This window comes from Pocillopora damicornis, chromosome 9, assembly GCF_964200805.1.
Source record: "Pocillopora damicornis chromosome 9, jaPocDami1.2, whole genome shotgun sequence".
Lineage (NCBI taxonomy): Eukaryota > Metazoa > Cnidaria > Anthozoa > Scleractinia > Pocilloporidae > Pocillopora > Pocillopora damicornis.
This window is the reverse complement of record NC_142678.1, coordinates 8,845,403-8,863,008: the sequence shown is the minus strand read 5'-3', so window position 1 is coordinate 8,863,008 and position 17,606 is coordinate 8,845,403. Positions and strand designations below refer to the sequence as shown.

Below are 17,606 nucleotides of genomic sequence, written 5' to 3'. Positions count from 1 at the left end.
ATATCTTATTGGAGGTTTGGTGTGTAGTAACGCTGAGGGCTTTTACGAGCTGTCCTGTATTTTGACAAGCCTAGAGATTTTGTCCGCATTCTTTATTAAGATGTAAAAGCGAACCAGATAAAGAGGCGTAGCAGGCGCACCCTACTGGTTAAACAAGCTTTTTTTTAACAGTGCAAAATAAGCAATTACTTGAAAATGGCGTATTAACTGTATAGAGGGAAGAATTACTTTTATTCTGACCACACTCAGGCGAGGTATTCAATGTGAAAGTTTATTTAGGATGAGTCAGCCAGTCTTGCAGTCTACACATCCTACTACAATCTGCAATGTACTGCAAGTATTCACTAAAACTGAAGGGTTATACAAAAATAGACTGTGCTACGCCAGATACGAAAAATCACTAAAAAACTACTCTTTAGAAGTGGCCAAAAAATATGTGGAAACGTATTCCTCGTCTAATGCAGCAGCACTATACTCCGAGGAAAGGATAACTAAAATAAACTTAGTTACACTACTAATCACAAAGAAAATTCAATGAAAGCAGTGATATTTTATAAAGAGTTGTAAAAAAAATCACATCAAAAAAAAAAGAAAAAGAAAGTGGTCGAACCTAAGACTGACCGACGTAGAATGGCTTAATTTTCCCGCGAAAAGCTTAAATAATCCGAAACTACCGTGTTGCCATGCGAACCTCTTCAACGTGCCGTCTGAGTTTTAAACTGCTCGCGTGGTGGAAAAAAGGTTTCGTGAGACGGCCTTAACATTTAAAAGCTGTAAATGCGAGAGAACATCTGCAGTGCAATCTACATTTAACTGCGACATTCCAATCTCTCTCGTCTCGATCGTTGTGATAGTTTTTTTTTGGTCATAACAGTTGTTTAGTTTTGGTCGTTTCGCGTGTTTCACTTGTTTCGTTTGTTTCGGGTTTTAGTACGTAGCAAACATGCTAAATTTAATTGATGAGGAATGTTTATCATCAGGGTTGCTTTCATTGCTTTGACGTTGATATACAAAATTAGAATTTCATTCAGCTGATCCGTGCGTTCTACTGTTCATCGACGGTAGTTGGACACTGAAATGGCTTCCTACGAAACGTGCGTTGTTGATCTTCATTATAAAAAAAAAATTTTCCTTTTGTACTATAAACAAGCAATCGCTTGGTTCCTTGTATAATTAAGGATTGATATCACTCGTGTTTTCAGAAGTCGTAGAAATTCCCCTTAATTGTGGCTTCGTGACTCGCGCTGAAAGCATGCCTGAAAAGAATCCTTCATTTTACTCAGCCCCATGCGATGAACGTGATACTTAATAGTTTTCAACTCCGGTTATCGGCTCTTATTCCGAGTCACCTTATATGGAAATGCATTGCACAAATTGTTTCAGAGCTGAAAAAGGCTCCAAATATTCCAAACGTTCAGGATTTAATAAGACTTAATTAATAAAACAATTATTCCATGAGCGCGTGTTGGATACGAGATTATTGGTTACAGCCAACTCGGCGCTACGTGCCTCACTGCCTATTTACCATCTCCTGAAATAATTGTTAAACATTTGTTGAATATTCGTACTTAATTTTCGCGTTATTTGTACTCTGGTTAGTGCAGCTTGATACTGAATCTTGGTGTTTCTCCCATGAGTTTTAATTTCAGAATCTTTAGAGCACTAAATCATGAAAGCTAAGTTCTCGTCCTCACCAATAACTGTCAGAGACTTCAATGAACTTTCAACAAAAAGAATTACGTCAGGTACCCAAATCCGTTTACAGAGATCTCTAAACTCTAAGACTAAACTGGCGCAAGGTGTCAAAAACACCCTTCATTGTGTCTATACGTGTTGTTAACTCTAAAATAAATTTATTTGCCCCCAAACAAAAAGACTTACGTGTCCTATATTTGCTATATAGTTCATTGTTAACTAAAACACAAAGTCAATGGGGATTGGCAGGGTATACTGAAGGGTCAAATTAAAGGGGGACAGGGTCAGAGCATCCAAGGATGATTGAGCAATCTGGTGATTTTTAATAGCAATAGACTGTTCTTTGCACAAGAGTCACGTGTTTTAATGGAAAGTTAATAAGTCTCCAGACATCAGTATAAGACATAATATGTTTCGCTAGTTCGTCGTATTTGTCTTCAGACTTGACACTCGCGGTAAATTTGACCCTACTCCTCCTCTTTTCGTTAATGTAATTATATGGTATGAGACCTTGCCTTTTTTATCGTGCCTTTACGTTCGCTGGAGCTTGACAAATCTTTGATTAATCATACTATATCTAATTTTTAGACCATAGATCGGCCATCTTTCGTGGCAAAAATTTATCCCAACACAGACTTGTCTGGTTTTTATTTGTCACAGTGCTCTTGCAAGCAAAGCTTTACTGTTGACCTGGAAATCGACCAAAATATCCACAAAGGTATAATTTCATACTCAGTGCAGATTTCCAACAAGGGGGGGGACATGAATGAGACATGCATGTTTTGAAGCCAGCTTAGTATAGGTAATCACTTGATTTCGAATGCAATTTGGTGTAAATAAGCGCAAGTAACAAGTGCTTATTTACTCCAAATTGCACGAGAAATCATATTGTTACTTGTTTATGATCTACATGAAAAAAGCATGACAGAAAGTCGAGACATACGAAATTTTGACAGCGCGCGCGCTATTTGTAATTTGCACTCGTATTACAACTTTGCACTCGTGTTTCATGAAAAATGCACTGTTTCCAGCCAATCAGATGCGCATAATTTGTTCTCGTATATTATCAAATAAGTAGAATAAAATAAGATGGTTTTGATCCACCTAAACTTTGTATAATGTTGCATCTTGATGAAATATTTATTGATCATGCATCACCAAGAGAGGTTCAGACGTTACAAAGAGCTACAACCAGTTACAAAAGTAGTCGAGACAAGTTACCATGTGTCATAATGTGATCTTCTCACTCCCCTCTTGGCAATGTTGGTAGCTGAGCAGTGTCATGTAAAAAACTTCAATGAAAAACATTGAATATGGGAAGAAGGGTAGCTCTTGGTTTTTTCACTAAATTTCTCTCTTGGCCATCTGATGAGGTTGGTATGCTCATTTTTTGTTCAAGATGACTCAACATTTTTGTAACTGATTGTAGCTTGATACTGTTTCAATGATACCTGGTCTCTTCGCCGACGCCCTTGGTCAATTAGCTGACACCACAGGTCAACTTTCCGACGTCAATTTCCCTACACTAGTTTTGTTACTCGATTTGCTACACTTAAAGCGTTGTTTATGCCCCCTTTGAAAACGAAATTAAAATCTGGGCCTTTCAAAATAAAACTAAAATAGTTCTGAATGAAAAAGTTTCGGCATTTACTAACTCATACGTACTTCCTACTCAGCTGACGAACGTATCAAAACAATTCATAACGTGAAGCAGAGTGTGAAGGGGAATTTCTGGTTAAACACAACCACATAATGCTATGCGCGAATGTTTCGTATATTTTGCAGTCTTATTCGTTTTTCATTTTGTCATCTTTTTATTGAGCTCTCAAGTTGCCTCAGAAATATTACAAATTTAATTTCATAGATATTCAGTCAAAATGTATTTTACATCTTATAAACAATAATGTTATTGATATAATGTTTTTTCTTACATCTATAGACAAAACACGAGTACTCCAACAATCTTACGCTGGAATAGATCGTATCCACATATTTTCATATATCTGGTTTTTATTGACACTCTAACTTTACAAAGGCCGGCCGGCTTTGCATACAAAATATCACGTGGTGCGTATAGCCCATGGCATTCCTTTTTCGATCCTGGATTTTCGTCAATAACAATAGCAGCGGCGGTTCAAGGTCAATTTTTCTTTTCTTCGATTATTCCTTGCTGGTCATGTATAAGAATAGGCTCAAATTATATTGGCCAGAAGGAGTCATAAAATATGCGAAGGAATCATTCGAAAAGCTACGTGATATTCCATATCACTGCATTGCCAAATCATTCTGCAAAGTATGATTTTTGTCATGATACAATATTTAACTTTTCATTGCAAAACTTACAGCTGCTTCGTTATCATTGTTTTTTTGTTTGTTTGAAGCTCATAAGCCTAGTATACACATGTAGTGTCCAGGTCCCACTCTGCTTGATAACAACTGGCTGAGGGGTTGACAAAGTGCTGTTGAGGAAAGGGTGGCTTGGGATATGATTCTTTTGGCATAGGAAGAAGCTGCTGAGGTGCGTGCGGGCTCACAGGCTTTGGCTCCCGACACTCTGGCTTGATGTAAGGTTTCTGTGAATCAGGAAATGCCATGCTGAAGAGGGCCTCAGGACTGCACACAAATTTGTAGACATAACGTTCGCCAGCTACTTTCTGCATAATTCCTTTCTCGTAGTAATAACGAAGAGAACGGCTCAGTTTGTCGTAGTTCATGGCAGGACGGTTTTTCTGAATTCCCCATCGACGAGCTACTTCTTCAGGGTCAATGAGTTTGAACTCCATGCCACGCCCCGTCCAAGCGATAAACGAGGAACATTCAGGCTCGTCCAAAAGAGCCACAAGGAACTGCCACAGTTGCAATGAGCCCCGTCTTTGGAAGGCCCTGGGTTCTGGATATGTGACACCGTTCGGAACTTTAAACTCAGGACCTATGTTTTGCAAAAGAACGGCACGTTTTAATAACTTACACATCCATTTTAGACTTTACGGTGACCTTACTGGTGATTTAAAGAATGACATCCAAAGGGAGATATTCATACAATCAGTCGTATTTTTCTTGGCAAGTTAAACATAAACATTACTTTTGAAAAATTCATTGTTGCATGTAAAAGTATAGAAATTTAATAGATCATTCATGAATCATTCATACACAGTTAGCTGCTAATGTCAAAGTGATTCTGTTTCAGATATTACTCGGAAAAACAGTCTGGACCAGAAAATAGAAAAAAAAACACAATTACATTCGCAATGAGGCCAGATGTGCAGGAAATCTTTAGGACTATTGACAACTTTCGAACCAAACCAATACACCATTTTATGAATCAAAAAAGCAGCGAGGGCTATCTTGGTGGGTGAAAAGCAAATTTTGTCTGAAGTCGCAATAATTGAATTACATGTTTTTCAGGAAGGCAAGATGTCCACTTCATAAACAGGGAAAATTTGATTGTGAATATTTTTAGTTACTTAGGTTCGAAACAGCAATGAATAAATCTTTAAAGCACATTTAATTGTATACTGCCTTTTTCACCTTTCGAAGTTATAAGTAACCTTTCAAAACTAAAAGAATACGCTGTTCCGTTTGTTTTTCCCCGAGAAGAAATGCCGAGTGTATCAAATACCTAAAAGCCGTTTCTAGGAGCGCTCTGCAACAATTTTTTAAACGTGGTTTAAATTTCGTCTCCTTTCATGCTTCGTTTTTTCATTTTCCCTAATTTTCACCGTGTGTTTAAGGCCATGCCTATCGAAAAGTTTTTTTTGATTCCTAACCGAAGAATAGAAGAATTATTTTCCCATTTTGCTGAGTGTATTCAAATTAGACTGCTCTCGTAAAATGCTACTCTTTACAGCTGTTACGCATACTAAATAGTTCAAAATAACCGAGCAGAGAAAAGCCATGTGTGGGGAGCGTATTAGCCAGAGCTTATCATTGAAAGAATACGATGAAACTTGATTAATTGCAAGAAAACACCATTAGCTGCACTTTGACAAAGCGCCCAGAGATATGAAATGGCTCTTCTAACTTTCCATTGATATTCAAAACACTTTTAGTCGATTAAGAAACTTCAGCGCAGCAGATGACGCATTTGTAAGTCCGAAGGTTGCTCTGTTTGCATAATGTAGTTTGGCCGTGATCTTTGCGATAGAGACATCCCATGGGTTTTTACGAGCAATAGTTTTCATTTGAAATTGCTGTCTTCGCGTGTGGCTTAATTTGATGTTCGGTGGGTGATCTCTGCAAAAACGTTTGCATTTCACGTTTTAATTAAGTTACAAAACGAAAATAACAAATAAAAGATCGAAATTAATCTTGCGACGTGCAAAGTTCCCTTAACAGAATAGAAATCAAACGATTTTGACATTTGTCAAAGATTCTGAAAAGTTTGGCGTCATCATGTTTGGTTTTCCTAAAAGTAATTTATCTTGTAATTATTCAAAAAAGGAGAGCAAAGAAGCAATACTTTCTGGAAAAAAGGTAAAAAATGATTAGACCGACATTGTGTTTCCCACTGGTTTTTGAACAAAACCGTATTCACGCGGACTTAGTTGGTTGTGTGCTCATTGTCTATTTTAGCTATTTCAAGTGGCGCTAACATCCGGGTCTTTCAAACACTCCTCGCACACCCATTTTGAATCGAGGCATAGATCTCGTTGGAAAAGTTGCGTTTTTGCCTAATATTTATGTCTTAATCAGCAAGAAAACTTCCTGAAATTAATTGATGATATAGAATCGAAAAGGAGGTGAATTTTCCACCAATTTAAGCAATTACACGTTAGCGGATGGTTTCGTTTTCTTAAGGCAAGATACGAATAAAAAAATTGCTTGGCAAGAATAATGGTTAAGTAAAGATTACACTGTAGCTTTTATCCGGAAAACGGTTTACTTCGTGTAATGACTAGGTAATGGCAAAGTGTTTGATAAATATCTCAACGGTGTTCATGTGTCGCATTGAATATTTCTTGGGTGCCTTGCTGCTTTACGAATGTAATCAAAATAAGTCTGGTAATTAGTGCAATACAGAGATAGCGCGCACGCTTTTAGCGCAAAATTCATCTCATCAGTTATCGAGCTAGAATTTGCGATTTTGGAGCACTTTGTATCCGTTCGTTAAAAAATATGTCCAGAAAGAAAATCAACATTTTTATAAATCCTCAGAAAACGAGAAAGTTCTATAGAGCTAGATATGATATCCAATAGGTTTAATTTTGACCAAATAAAGCAGGTGCAATGAAAAATTTAATGCTTTTTTCCATGGTCTTCTTTCACATCGGTTTATTATCGAGAAATAGAAAATCTTGTAAAGGAAACCCCCTCTGTGATACGCGTAATACCTTGATCGTTTGCAAACTAGAGCGGTGTTGTATAAATCATATTAATTTACCAGCAAGTATCTTCCGTTCACTCAAGTATTTGTACAAATATTTTTCTGTGTTCGTTGCTGTTCAGTTTGCTGTCACATACACAAAAAAAATCAGAAAGTAAAGAAGCAGGCGAAATCTGCGACAGATTAATTTCCATCGAAATGGAAAAAAAGGTTTACTTGCGACATTTAATGGGTTTACCTTTGCACGAAACTCGAGTCGACGCAAAGGGTTATAAAAACCTTTAGTAGGGAAAAAATTGTTAGACTTACCGTCCCTATAAGTTGGCTTGTGTTCTTTGAAGTCGGTGTATTTATGATATCTCTCTGCGTACGGCAAAGGTTCGTCGTAAAAGGAATGAACACTTGGATCATAAACTGCAGCTTAAGAAGAAAGTGAAAGAAAAAATTAGAACATTGCAAATTACCACATTATTCCAAAATAACTCAATTTCGCTCTAAGACAAAGATGACAGCGAATATCTTTTTACCAGAGAAAATAAGAAAATTATATTAGTTTTTTGAGATTTCAATTATTTTCTACTTTCAAGTAAATGGCAAAAACTTCGAGTGAGTTTATTTTTTCTTACCGAACGTGTGCATGGAGGCCATGAATGTTACTGCTCTTTCAGATCAAAGAAGGATTCGCAGCAAAGATAAATGAAACATTTCTTAAACGGCTGAGAGCTATTATTCGGTCAGTGGCAAGCAAAGTTGAATGCTGCTTTGTAACGTATTACGTCCGGTCGTTGTTTAGCCCAAATAAGAGACAAAATGGTAAAGTCCTTAAGCACTGTGTTTTGGTGAAAATCACCGGAGCTTCCACTACCGAGAGCTCACACAACCTTTAAACTGAGGTGGTATCTTTTGAAATAGTTTCAATATTAAATACCACTATGTCAGCAGTATTATGATATTTTTTCTGCCAAGCGGATTTAACAGTACGCGTGTCCCTTTGATAACAGAAACGTTTAAACAGGAAAGAAAATAGGCTTGTCACCATGCAGCCGTAAATCACTGAAATCTCGACGCAATCTCGCAGTGTACTGAGAGAAGTATGCTATCATTACAACCTATTCACTGGTGCGTTTCTGCCCCCTAAATTTTCGCTTTGGATTGGTTCACTACATTATTTCAGATTCCAATGCCTTTTTCGTTTCAGAAGCGCTAGTAAAAATTAACCCGTTTCCCGTGTTCGGAGTGTTTTAAAGTACACTCTTAAATCTCTGATCGTTTCCGCCCTTTCTTGTTGACATATCGCTTCCCGTTTACCACTGTAAATATCCTGTCTTTGGTATAAATTGAGGCTTCCCTTCCTCTTTATTCCAATATTTTAATGCACGACGAGGCCTTGTACACAGTTACTGTGCGTGAAATGGAGTTAAGACCGTTCAGTTGTGGGTTAGAAATAAAAACACCTCGGCAGTACCTCAGTGGTACAAACGGCTAGAGGGCCGCGTCAAAACAAAGCAGAGCTCAACGAAAAATCGCTCCACGATTGCTTTAGGCGGCTGCGTGAAGACGGATCGCTTCAAGAACGATTCACGAGAAAACATTCGTTTATTGAATGAAAAGTTCTAGTAATATCGTTCATCCAACCGTGTGAATGGCAGTGGAGCTGCAGAAAAGGCCATTCGCCGCATAAATCGCGGCTAGCAGAAATTAACGAGAGGCACACAGCATGGAACGATTATTCGACACAGAAAACCCTAAAATTGCCTTCAAATTGTTTTGGTGGACAGATCTCAGTTTATAATAGACAGGATCACTATGCATTCACTGACTATTTTCGAAGGAACATGATCTATTAACCTAGTTGCAGGTGATTTTATGTGCCTCGAGGTTTTTCTATTTTTTTATTTTTGAAAATTGTACCGTCTTCCGTTTCTACAATTAAAGAAACTGTGAATTGAATTATTAGCCATACTTTGTGCTCGCATTTTATTTTCTAGAATATTTAGAACGCATTGGGTAAGTCTGAGTTTCAGATTCAGAACGCGACAAAACTGTGAAATGGCAAATTCAACGTTAACTATTCGAGTGAGTTGATCGGGATGTGGGCTGAAGTGTTTGGTATCACCATGATAGGAGAAGCTACCTACTTATGTAATTAATCGAATGAAAGAAACCAAAATCCGCATAAACAAGAACAAACTACAGAGCTCATCAAATCATCGATTCATTCACGTGTGAACATTGATTGAAACACTTTCGTGAGTCTCTGGAAGCCGTTGAAAAATTTTTACTGACATTTTGTGAGCAATTCTCTGGTGACATTGCTCGCGTCGCTTGAAAAGGCTCCGAATTCAACGTACTTATTTTCTTAAGCAACTTCAAACAAACTTGATCGAGCGAAAAGAAACTCTATATTCTGAACTTCAACATAGCTTAATTCCTTTATTTGTATAATAAAAATGAGCAGAGTTAAGAGGTGTGTTTTTATTCGATTCGCTGTCAATAAATGCTCTTTTCTATATCATGGCGGTTACCAACAAGACTGCAAAGAAGAGAAAATCTCTTCTGCTTCATTTGAGCGCAATTGGGAAATTAAAAGGTCATGTATAACACTTTTGCAACTAATTTCTACCGGTAAGAGAACAAGGTTTTGTGCGCTTTGAATAGATATTCAGGAGGAAGAGAACTTTAAAACACTAATCAGCTGAAATTTAGCCCATTGAAAGCTAAAATACACCTGCATGATGATTGTGAATTTTAAACGACTCTCCTACACCAAGCAAATTAAATTACCTTTGACAATACCGAGTAAATGGCTCTCAAAATCTAAACTAATTTTAAAAAGTTTGGAAAAGCCTATCATGTTTTACCGTGCTTCAAGGCTTAAAATGCCCCACTGAAATGTACCGCTGTCAACGTATAATTTAATTACAGAAATACAAAATGCAAACAATAGCATCTTGGCTTGTGAGAAATCTGGAAGCTTGGATTGTAACACTAGATCGAGTAGTGAATTTGCGAAGCGGCGGGGAATAAACGATCCAAGGAACTAAGCCAAGGATTCATCCCAAATGTAAACTAGGGATCTTCCTAAAACCCTTTGAAAATGTTTTTACCTCAATTAGCGAGTATTTTTTTTGTTAAGATTTTTAAGTGGAGAAAAGCATCATAACTCGCATACAAAAAAAGAAAACAACTCGCACTCACAAAAACAAGAATACTGAAGGTCGAGAAGAAAAAATATAGCCGATTATTTTAAGTCCAGAGCGAATGGTGTTTGAAAATAATTTAATTGATTTTGAAAATGAAAAAGAGCAAGAAATTGCTTTCGGGAAAGAAAGAGCATCTGGCTTAAGGCTGTCATGAGTTCATATGTGTTTGCCAAAGAAAATATTAAAGTGATGCAGCAATCATGGTAAAAACATCTGCGCCTTAAATTTCAGATATTGTGTTCGGTTCACTCCATAACAATTAAAATTAATTTCAACATTTTCTATCATAAAATCAAAGCGCCATGAATATTCATAATGTGTGGGCTATCAAAATGTCTAATTAGAATGAAAAACAATTCACCGAGTGGTATTTTACAATGGAAAAAATTTACCCTCTGTTGAAGATGTTTGGAGGCCATAACACTCGGCCTGTTGATGCACCTGATGATGAAACGACGCGAGACTTTGTAAACGTTCTGAAAGGAAGAGATAATAAATTACGCGAAGCCGCCAACAGAATATATATATATAGGGGAAGCCATTTGTTAGTGCTTTAACCACAAAACATATATACTTTATCAAAGCACCTAAACAAAAGGGCAGAGCTTAAAAACCGTTTACAACGCGTTCGTTTATCAGTTATCTAACAATTTCACAAACTGAAATGAGCAGCAGTAACAACTAGTACATTTCTTGTGCTAAACACACGTGACAGATTTCATACACTGCTGTTAATCGAGGCAGGGAATTGGAGTTGAAAAACCACAGTAATTGCTGTAAAGATAGCAAAAAAAGGCTTATTAAAAAATAACTTTCACTCTTCATAAAATTTTCATTCCTAAATGAGCGGAGAAGAATTGATTGGCGCTGGGTGGTCATTGCTTTAAAATGTCTTTGCCTTTTGCCAGTGGGGGAAAATCAAGAACAGAATGTGATACAGCCCAACAAAAGTGTTTCTTTCAACAAGTGTACATTTCAAGTGAAGAAAAAATTAAATTAACGACGAAAAATACAAGACTTGATTTTATTACTCCACGGATGTAGCAAAGCATGAAAATTTAGTATTAGTTCATAAAAAAAGTAGAAGGAACGAAAAATTAAAACATTGGAAGAGACAGCAAAGAACAAACACTTCAGAACTGAGACGAGAGAAGAAGTTTTTTCGAAGCGTACCTTGGTCGTAGGGATTCTCGCATGTCGTGTAATCGATAGGTTCCTGCTTGATGGAAGGATAGCTAGGAGCTTGCGATGAATCGAAAGGCGTGCTGTCGTACGCTAACTGTCTGTAGCCCTTCATACAGTGAAAACCCGATGGCTGAGCTGAGCAGGTGTATACTAAAGGGGAACTGCTTGAAGCATGGCTTTCACTGATCATTCTCATGTAGGAAGAGTTGTCGCTGGCCTTGTCCATCTTATTTGTGTTCTTGAGTGTTCCTCGGCGATAGTGTTCAGTCTGTTGACAGGCGCGCTCCCTCGGCTCTGCTTTAATGTGTGTGGCATAGCAGCCTACAAAACGAGAAAAAATATACCTCTAGACAAAAATGCCTATTCATTTTCAAAACAAAACTAACGTTATGAATGGCCTAAACAAAAAAGAATGCCTTATTTACATAATGAAAAAATGGGATGGGGGCAGAGCAAGGAAAACAAGCGAAATGTACAACTTTTGTTGGGAAAATAATACGCCGGGTGATTGTATTATTGCTTGAAAATCAAGGCTCCCCATAAAAACAAGAAAAAAACTGTTATTTAACTTCGTTTTAGGCAAATAGAGACCTGAAAAATATTCATCGATATTTAAGGCCATTTATCGGCGCGGATCTTTTGATGCGGTTTTTAGTGACTTTTCTCCAGTTGGAAAATGGCTGCAAATTTATGAGCATCATAACATTACAGCGGTGTTTTTAAGGCATAAATAATCTAACCCCGAGGCAAAAAACAAGGAGAGATTGGGAAAAAACGCTGTCACCAGAGATAACATTAATTACGGTGGTGTTTCAGCGGTCAGAAATCTTACTTAAGGCACGTGTTTACCGACAAAATTCGACTTAATTAACGTTCCTCTAACAACTACATGAAGACGCGGAAAAAAATTTGGCGACATTTACAGCTGGAGGTAACTTCGCTCAAAAAAAACTGTTTTTCTGCTTCTTACCCTATACCTGTTGCTTAGTAAGAAACGTACACCTAATCTTCTTTGAATATTTTTTTCAGGTAACACAACAATATATTTGACAGTTACCTTCTTTCGAAGAAGTCGAGTTCCCTTCGATTTCTGGGACAAATTGCTCGTCTGTCGTACTTGGCTGGTATGGCCGGGCTTTAAAAGTCACACAGAAAGAGAAAATTAAACGTTATGCGTCTAAGATCTGAGTTTAATGAATTCGGCACTTTTTCATCAATTATTCAGGATGTTTCATTCCCTACGCTAATAAAATTATCGCTAACTCGCCGCACACTTCACGTTAACGTAGTTACCTTCAATCATCCAGTGTTCTTGCATTTGGCACAAATCTTGAAATAATTCTGACAAAAGATAAAAAATGATCCGATCTATTTCGTTTTCAATTTTTTTTTGGAACGTCAGACAATCTAATAAACACAAATATTGGCAACCAAGCGTAGGTTATGATTACCTTGCGAGTCTAGAGACAAATTTTCACCCTGTCCGCGAATACGCTCAACGGGACTACAAGATTTTCGTTCGACGTGAGTAGGTCTTGAAGAGAGCTGACGAAAGTAAATGAAGAAAGTGATCGATGAATGGAAACAAAACTGAAAGTATCTTTGTTAGCGAGACATCATTTGTGAGTAGTTTACCTTCGGGTACATGTGTGGAACCTCCTGATCGTATGTAGAGTCGAACTGGTACATTCTATCTCAGTGTGTAAGTTACACACCGTTTTTGAAAATCTTGCGATGCCGTAACGAGTCAACTATCGGGCTTATATTGGTTTTTTTTGTTATGAAACACGGCAAATATAAAAGCTATATGGGCGAACTCCGTATCGGTATGAATTAATTTAGGGCTTGTAGTAAAAAATGGCAACTGGCGGTACACTCCAGTGTGTTATATTTGGCCGGCTTTGTCATATTCACACGAGATCATAGTTGTAGATTTTAGCTGTCCGGCTTTTGATCAAATCTTTCATTTATCGTGAACGCGTTTCTCATTGGTTTACCAATTTATTCCTTTTGATGTATGATTGGTCATTTGCAAGTAGCAATTCAGCGAGTGTCAATTTCTGTCTATTGACCAATCATAACAATGAAGACAATTAGACTCATTTGGCACACGTTAGCTGTCGCGGCGAGTTGGCGAACGCGTGCCTTGCTTGTCATTCAGCGCTACACCTAATAACATGATCACATTCAACAATCGCTCTCATCGAGGTTAAAAACTCGAAGGGGGTTGAACTGGGAGGTAAACCGTTCCCGCCCGAAACACCGGCTAAATTGCCAGCTACAGACATCAGTGAAGCGACATCGGCCTTGTCCGCTCTTATTGGACTCAAGATTACAAAAAGACAAATTTCAAATAGTTGTTTACTTTGTTCTTTTTGGTGAAAATACGAGATGCGTGCGATTTAATTTACAGGTTAAACCTTGGGGGTGGTCCCCAAGGGGAAAAACGTACACGAAAACCCTGAAGAAAGTAGGGTGGGATTTACAATCATTTAGCAGAATGAATGCGAGCTCCTGACGGGAGCTGATTTTAATGCTCTTGCAGAAAAGGGGCTAAGCTTTGAAACAAAAAACCCCGTGGAAACCGAACATCAAGTACGCTAATTGGTATTGTGTGACGAGAAAATGAGTTAGCATTTTATTGTTCGCGCTACATACAGGTGACGATGAAATTCACTTTTTCATCAATTCTAAAAAAGTCGTTCCCAAACTTGATTATTATATTAGCAAACAATCTCTGTCTGTTTTGATAATTTTTTGCAGCAATTAAACGGGTGACTTTTTTACTAAAAATACTATCTGAGTAACCCTGGCCTTGTAATGTTCGCAATTTATCTTTGCATTAAATGAATTTCTTAGGGTTCGTGAGTGTTGGCTGTTTAATGGAAAAATTTTCCCACGCTTTAATATGAATTGATGAGGACAACTACACAATTTTTTTGCACAAATTCTCTTGAAATTGGACATTTTCAACTGCTCAGCAAACTTATTGTCCAGTTTTCTATCGCCAAAGTGGTATTTATTTCCGGGTCCCGCTCATACATTGATGTTGTTTGAGCAAGCTATCAGACCAGTCATAAATGTATTGAACTTTACTCATTCCCTTCTACACGTTACATTTGGCGGCAAGCACGCTCGTCATAATACCCTTTCCCAGCTTGATTGAGTTTTTCATCAAGCTCTATTTGACTCTGTGTGTGTTGTGTTGTCGAACCATTGTTGATTGTAGAAGCCCACGTATCATATGCACTCTTGTTTAGTTTTTTTAAAATGAAAATAGAACACAGTGATAAAGTAACTGACAAACCAAAGCGTAGGTGCGTCAGCCCTCGCATTGCGCTCACGTCACGCAGAACAACGCAATATTTTTGGAGCGCGCCGCACGGTCACGTACGAGAAAACGGACACGCGGGAAATCGAAAATGCGTAATTTTTATCAATGGAATAAAGGAGAAATGATCACTATCGGTTTGAAAGGCAAGTGTGAAGTTATCAGTATTTGAAAGAGCGAGGTTTTTATTTTTTACATCGACACGAGGCACAAATGATCAACTTTTCAATAAGAAAAAGACACAATCGGAGAACTATAGAAAAGAAGTTAATACGCTCAAAATGGGAAATTGAAAAACACAAACAATCACATCATTTGATATTTCCTGCAAAATTTACTGTCCAGTGACTAAAAGGTTTGCAACTGATACGACTTGACTTGCCAGTGGATTGCGTTTGTCACCGAGCGTATGAAAAGGCACCGACAACTTATTGCCTGTGATAACTAAATTCACCTTAAGCTCAGAAAATGTTCCCCCGAATAAAGCATAATCCCTTTTTACTTCTGTTCTCTTTTGATGAACGAAATACTCTTTTTGTGATAAACAGAAAAATGAGAGTTAAACGGCAAGTCTTTAGTGCAAGCCGCGCCATGAACAACATGCCAAGCCAATTCTGCCATACACCTTTGGTAAACAAGAATTTCACAGAGTGATGTAATGAAGTCGAGTTTTTAGATTTCGCTCTTAGTGGTTAGACGTGATCCAGTAACGACTTAAGTCGCTATCGTTTAGAACTTTGTAGCGAGCGCCACCTGACCTACTAGCCTGATAATAATACATTAGATATTCAGTCGCCATGAGATGTGAAAATCTTGGAGCGTAGCAGCTGCAATTCTCGTTTACCTTTCTTTCTTTTTACAATATCTCTAATAAGTCTTGGGCTTTGTTTCGACAAAATAAGCGAAAATTATGAACAAACTCGTTCAGGGTATCCTCTCGTCACAAAATTTTGACTTTTTTAGATTCTTTACCCTGCATTTCATAATTATGAGTTGCATTTGCTACTCAGAATAACTTCCTTTCTGCTGGCATATTTGGCAACAACTTATCCAGTGAGAGTTAATTTTATTCACAAATTTAATTTATTGGAGAGTTTTTCTATAGCAATTGTTGTTTTTTACGGCAGAAAGCCTAAATGTTTACTTCTCATCATTCGAATTGCTGCCGTGAAAAACAATAAGAGAAACACTTTGTGTTGGTTGCTGTATTAAACAGAAAATAATTTTTTTCCTAATCCGCAAAGTTGGCCTGAAATCTGACATTGAAGGAAAGTTCTCTAGTGTGCAGTGTAAAATGTTTGCTCATATTACAAACGCAGTAGACGGACAGATTCAACACTTTTACTGAAATGAAACTCGCGTCACAACTTTGCTCGTCTCATCCAATTTTTCGCACTTCGAGAACAATACAAGATCATTTGCGATTTAAGCCGCTAAAAAAAAGACAGCTTCCTCGTGAAACTTAAACGATAGAGGAAACTTTTCTTTTTTGTGGGGCTTAGAGAAGTAGAAAAGATAATAGCAACTTCACAAGTCAGTGAAAACACACAACGACAATAGCACCAACATACGATTTAGTTACACCTGTTATTGCGTGTAGTGCGCACGCGTCAGAAACACACCAAACAAATCATTCCCTCCTGTAGCTCGTCTTTTGTCTTCTTCTTAGAAGTTTGTTCTTAATCAAAGATTTCTTTTTTGAAATGAACAAATGCAAAGACATTTCCATGAACATCTCCCTTGTTTTGACCACAAAAATCGATCACATAGAGACCCACTAGCTCTGTTTTGAAACTTATAGAGATTAAGAACATTAGAATATTTAATTAAATTATATTTAATTTATTTAATTTATTTTGACACAATTGCTTTGTCTTCTAAGTAATCTATAACTCTTCCTCCTTGCGCTATAATGAAACGCGACCAATTGATTTGTTAGTTTTAGCTCCCTTTCTAATGGAAAATGATCTCGGCCTTGTTTTCAAAATAATTTATATGCAACGAGAACTTTAAAAAAAGGCCTAACCACACACTCTGAAAAAATAAAAGAGAAAAAAATCGCTCTTGAAGAAAATCCCTCTGTCGGCTTGGCGCGCGCATTGATGGCAGGCTTCTGTATATGACAGAATTTTCCGGAATTTTGATGGGATCTCAATTGTTGTTTGCTCTGAGAAAGAAATGAGAGCAGACGGAAAAGCTAGCTAAATTACTTAAACTGTACTGACGTACTTTTAACGCAGTTCTGGTATATCAAAGTTCCACGCATAGGAGACTTGACATGTTCATTCAAGGAACATTAACGGACTTACCTGCTTCCGGTCGAAGATTCAAAGGGGCTTTCAGAATTTGTTTCACGAAATTTTCGTGAGAAATTTCATGAAAGAGCCGTTTTCTTTGAATGAAACAAAGTAAGTCGTTAGCTCGTAACTGAAGCGAATTCAATAGCTATTTCGTCAGGCACGCTAACTCAATCTGAAAGCTAAAACCGTTTCTTTGTGAAAGTCGTTCATGCAAAGACGGGTGATATTTTCATTCGCTCACGTGGGTTACTCGGTGTTCAGCTGCATGGTAAAATTAGTAATATGCATTTACGGATGAAGTTATTAGTTAAAAATCCGAATAATTGGAGGGATATAGAGTTTCGAAATGTTAGAAGCACTTGTACAATAAAATCTTGTTCGTTTGAACGTGCTATTCGAAGTAATCAATTTCATCGCTGAAAGAAACTAAAAAATATTAAAACTGAGAGAAAGGTTAAGAAAACCGGGATAAACTTTCACCACAGTCTGAATTTTTTTTAAGTGTCCTTCATGCAGTGATCTTGTTTTCCCATAAATTTTCGCCACAAGATATACTTAATTTGAGTTTT

At 37.4% G+C, this 17,606-nt stretch overlaps 1 protein-coding gene across 3 annotated transcripts; it reads right to left on the bottom strand.

Annotated features, from left to right (window-relative positions):
* Positions 1-3,489: 3,489 nt before the first annotated feature.
* On the bottom strand, positions 3,490-17,285 carry LOC113680854 (ETS translocation variant 1). 3 transcript variants are annotated; one of them, XM_089181993.1, is made up of 8 exons: positions 17,047-17,285; positions 12,858-12,951; positions 12,700-12,747; positions 12,464-12,541; positions 11,395-11,727; positions 10,614-10,697; positions 7,328-7,438; positions 3,490-4,624 (listed from the first exon to the last, which is right to left on the bottom strand). In XM_089181993.1, the coding sequence occupies exons 3-8, from the start codon at positions 12,722-12,724 to the stop codon at positions 4,086-4,088; spliced, it is 1,170 nt and encodes a 389-aa protein (XP_089038119.1). In that variant the 5' UTR covers positions 12,725-12,747; positions 12,858-12,951; positions 17,047-17,285; the 3' UTR covers positions 3,490-4,085. The 3 variants fall into 3 exon arrangements, with proteins under 3 accessions (XP_089038119.1, XP_027053703.2, XP_027053704.1); XM_027197902.2 differs by lacking the exon at positions 17,047-17,285 and adding an exon at positions 13,042-13,380; XM_027197903.2 differs by lacking the exons at positions 12,464-12,541; positions 12,700-12,747; positions 12,858-12,951; positions 17,047-17,285 and adding an exon at positions 11,998-12,212.
* Between the last annotated feature and the right edge of the window lie 321 nt (positions 17,286-17,606).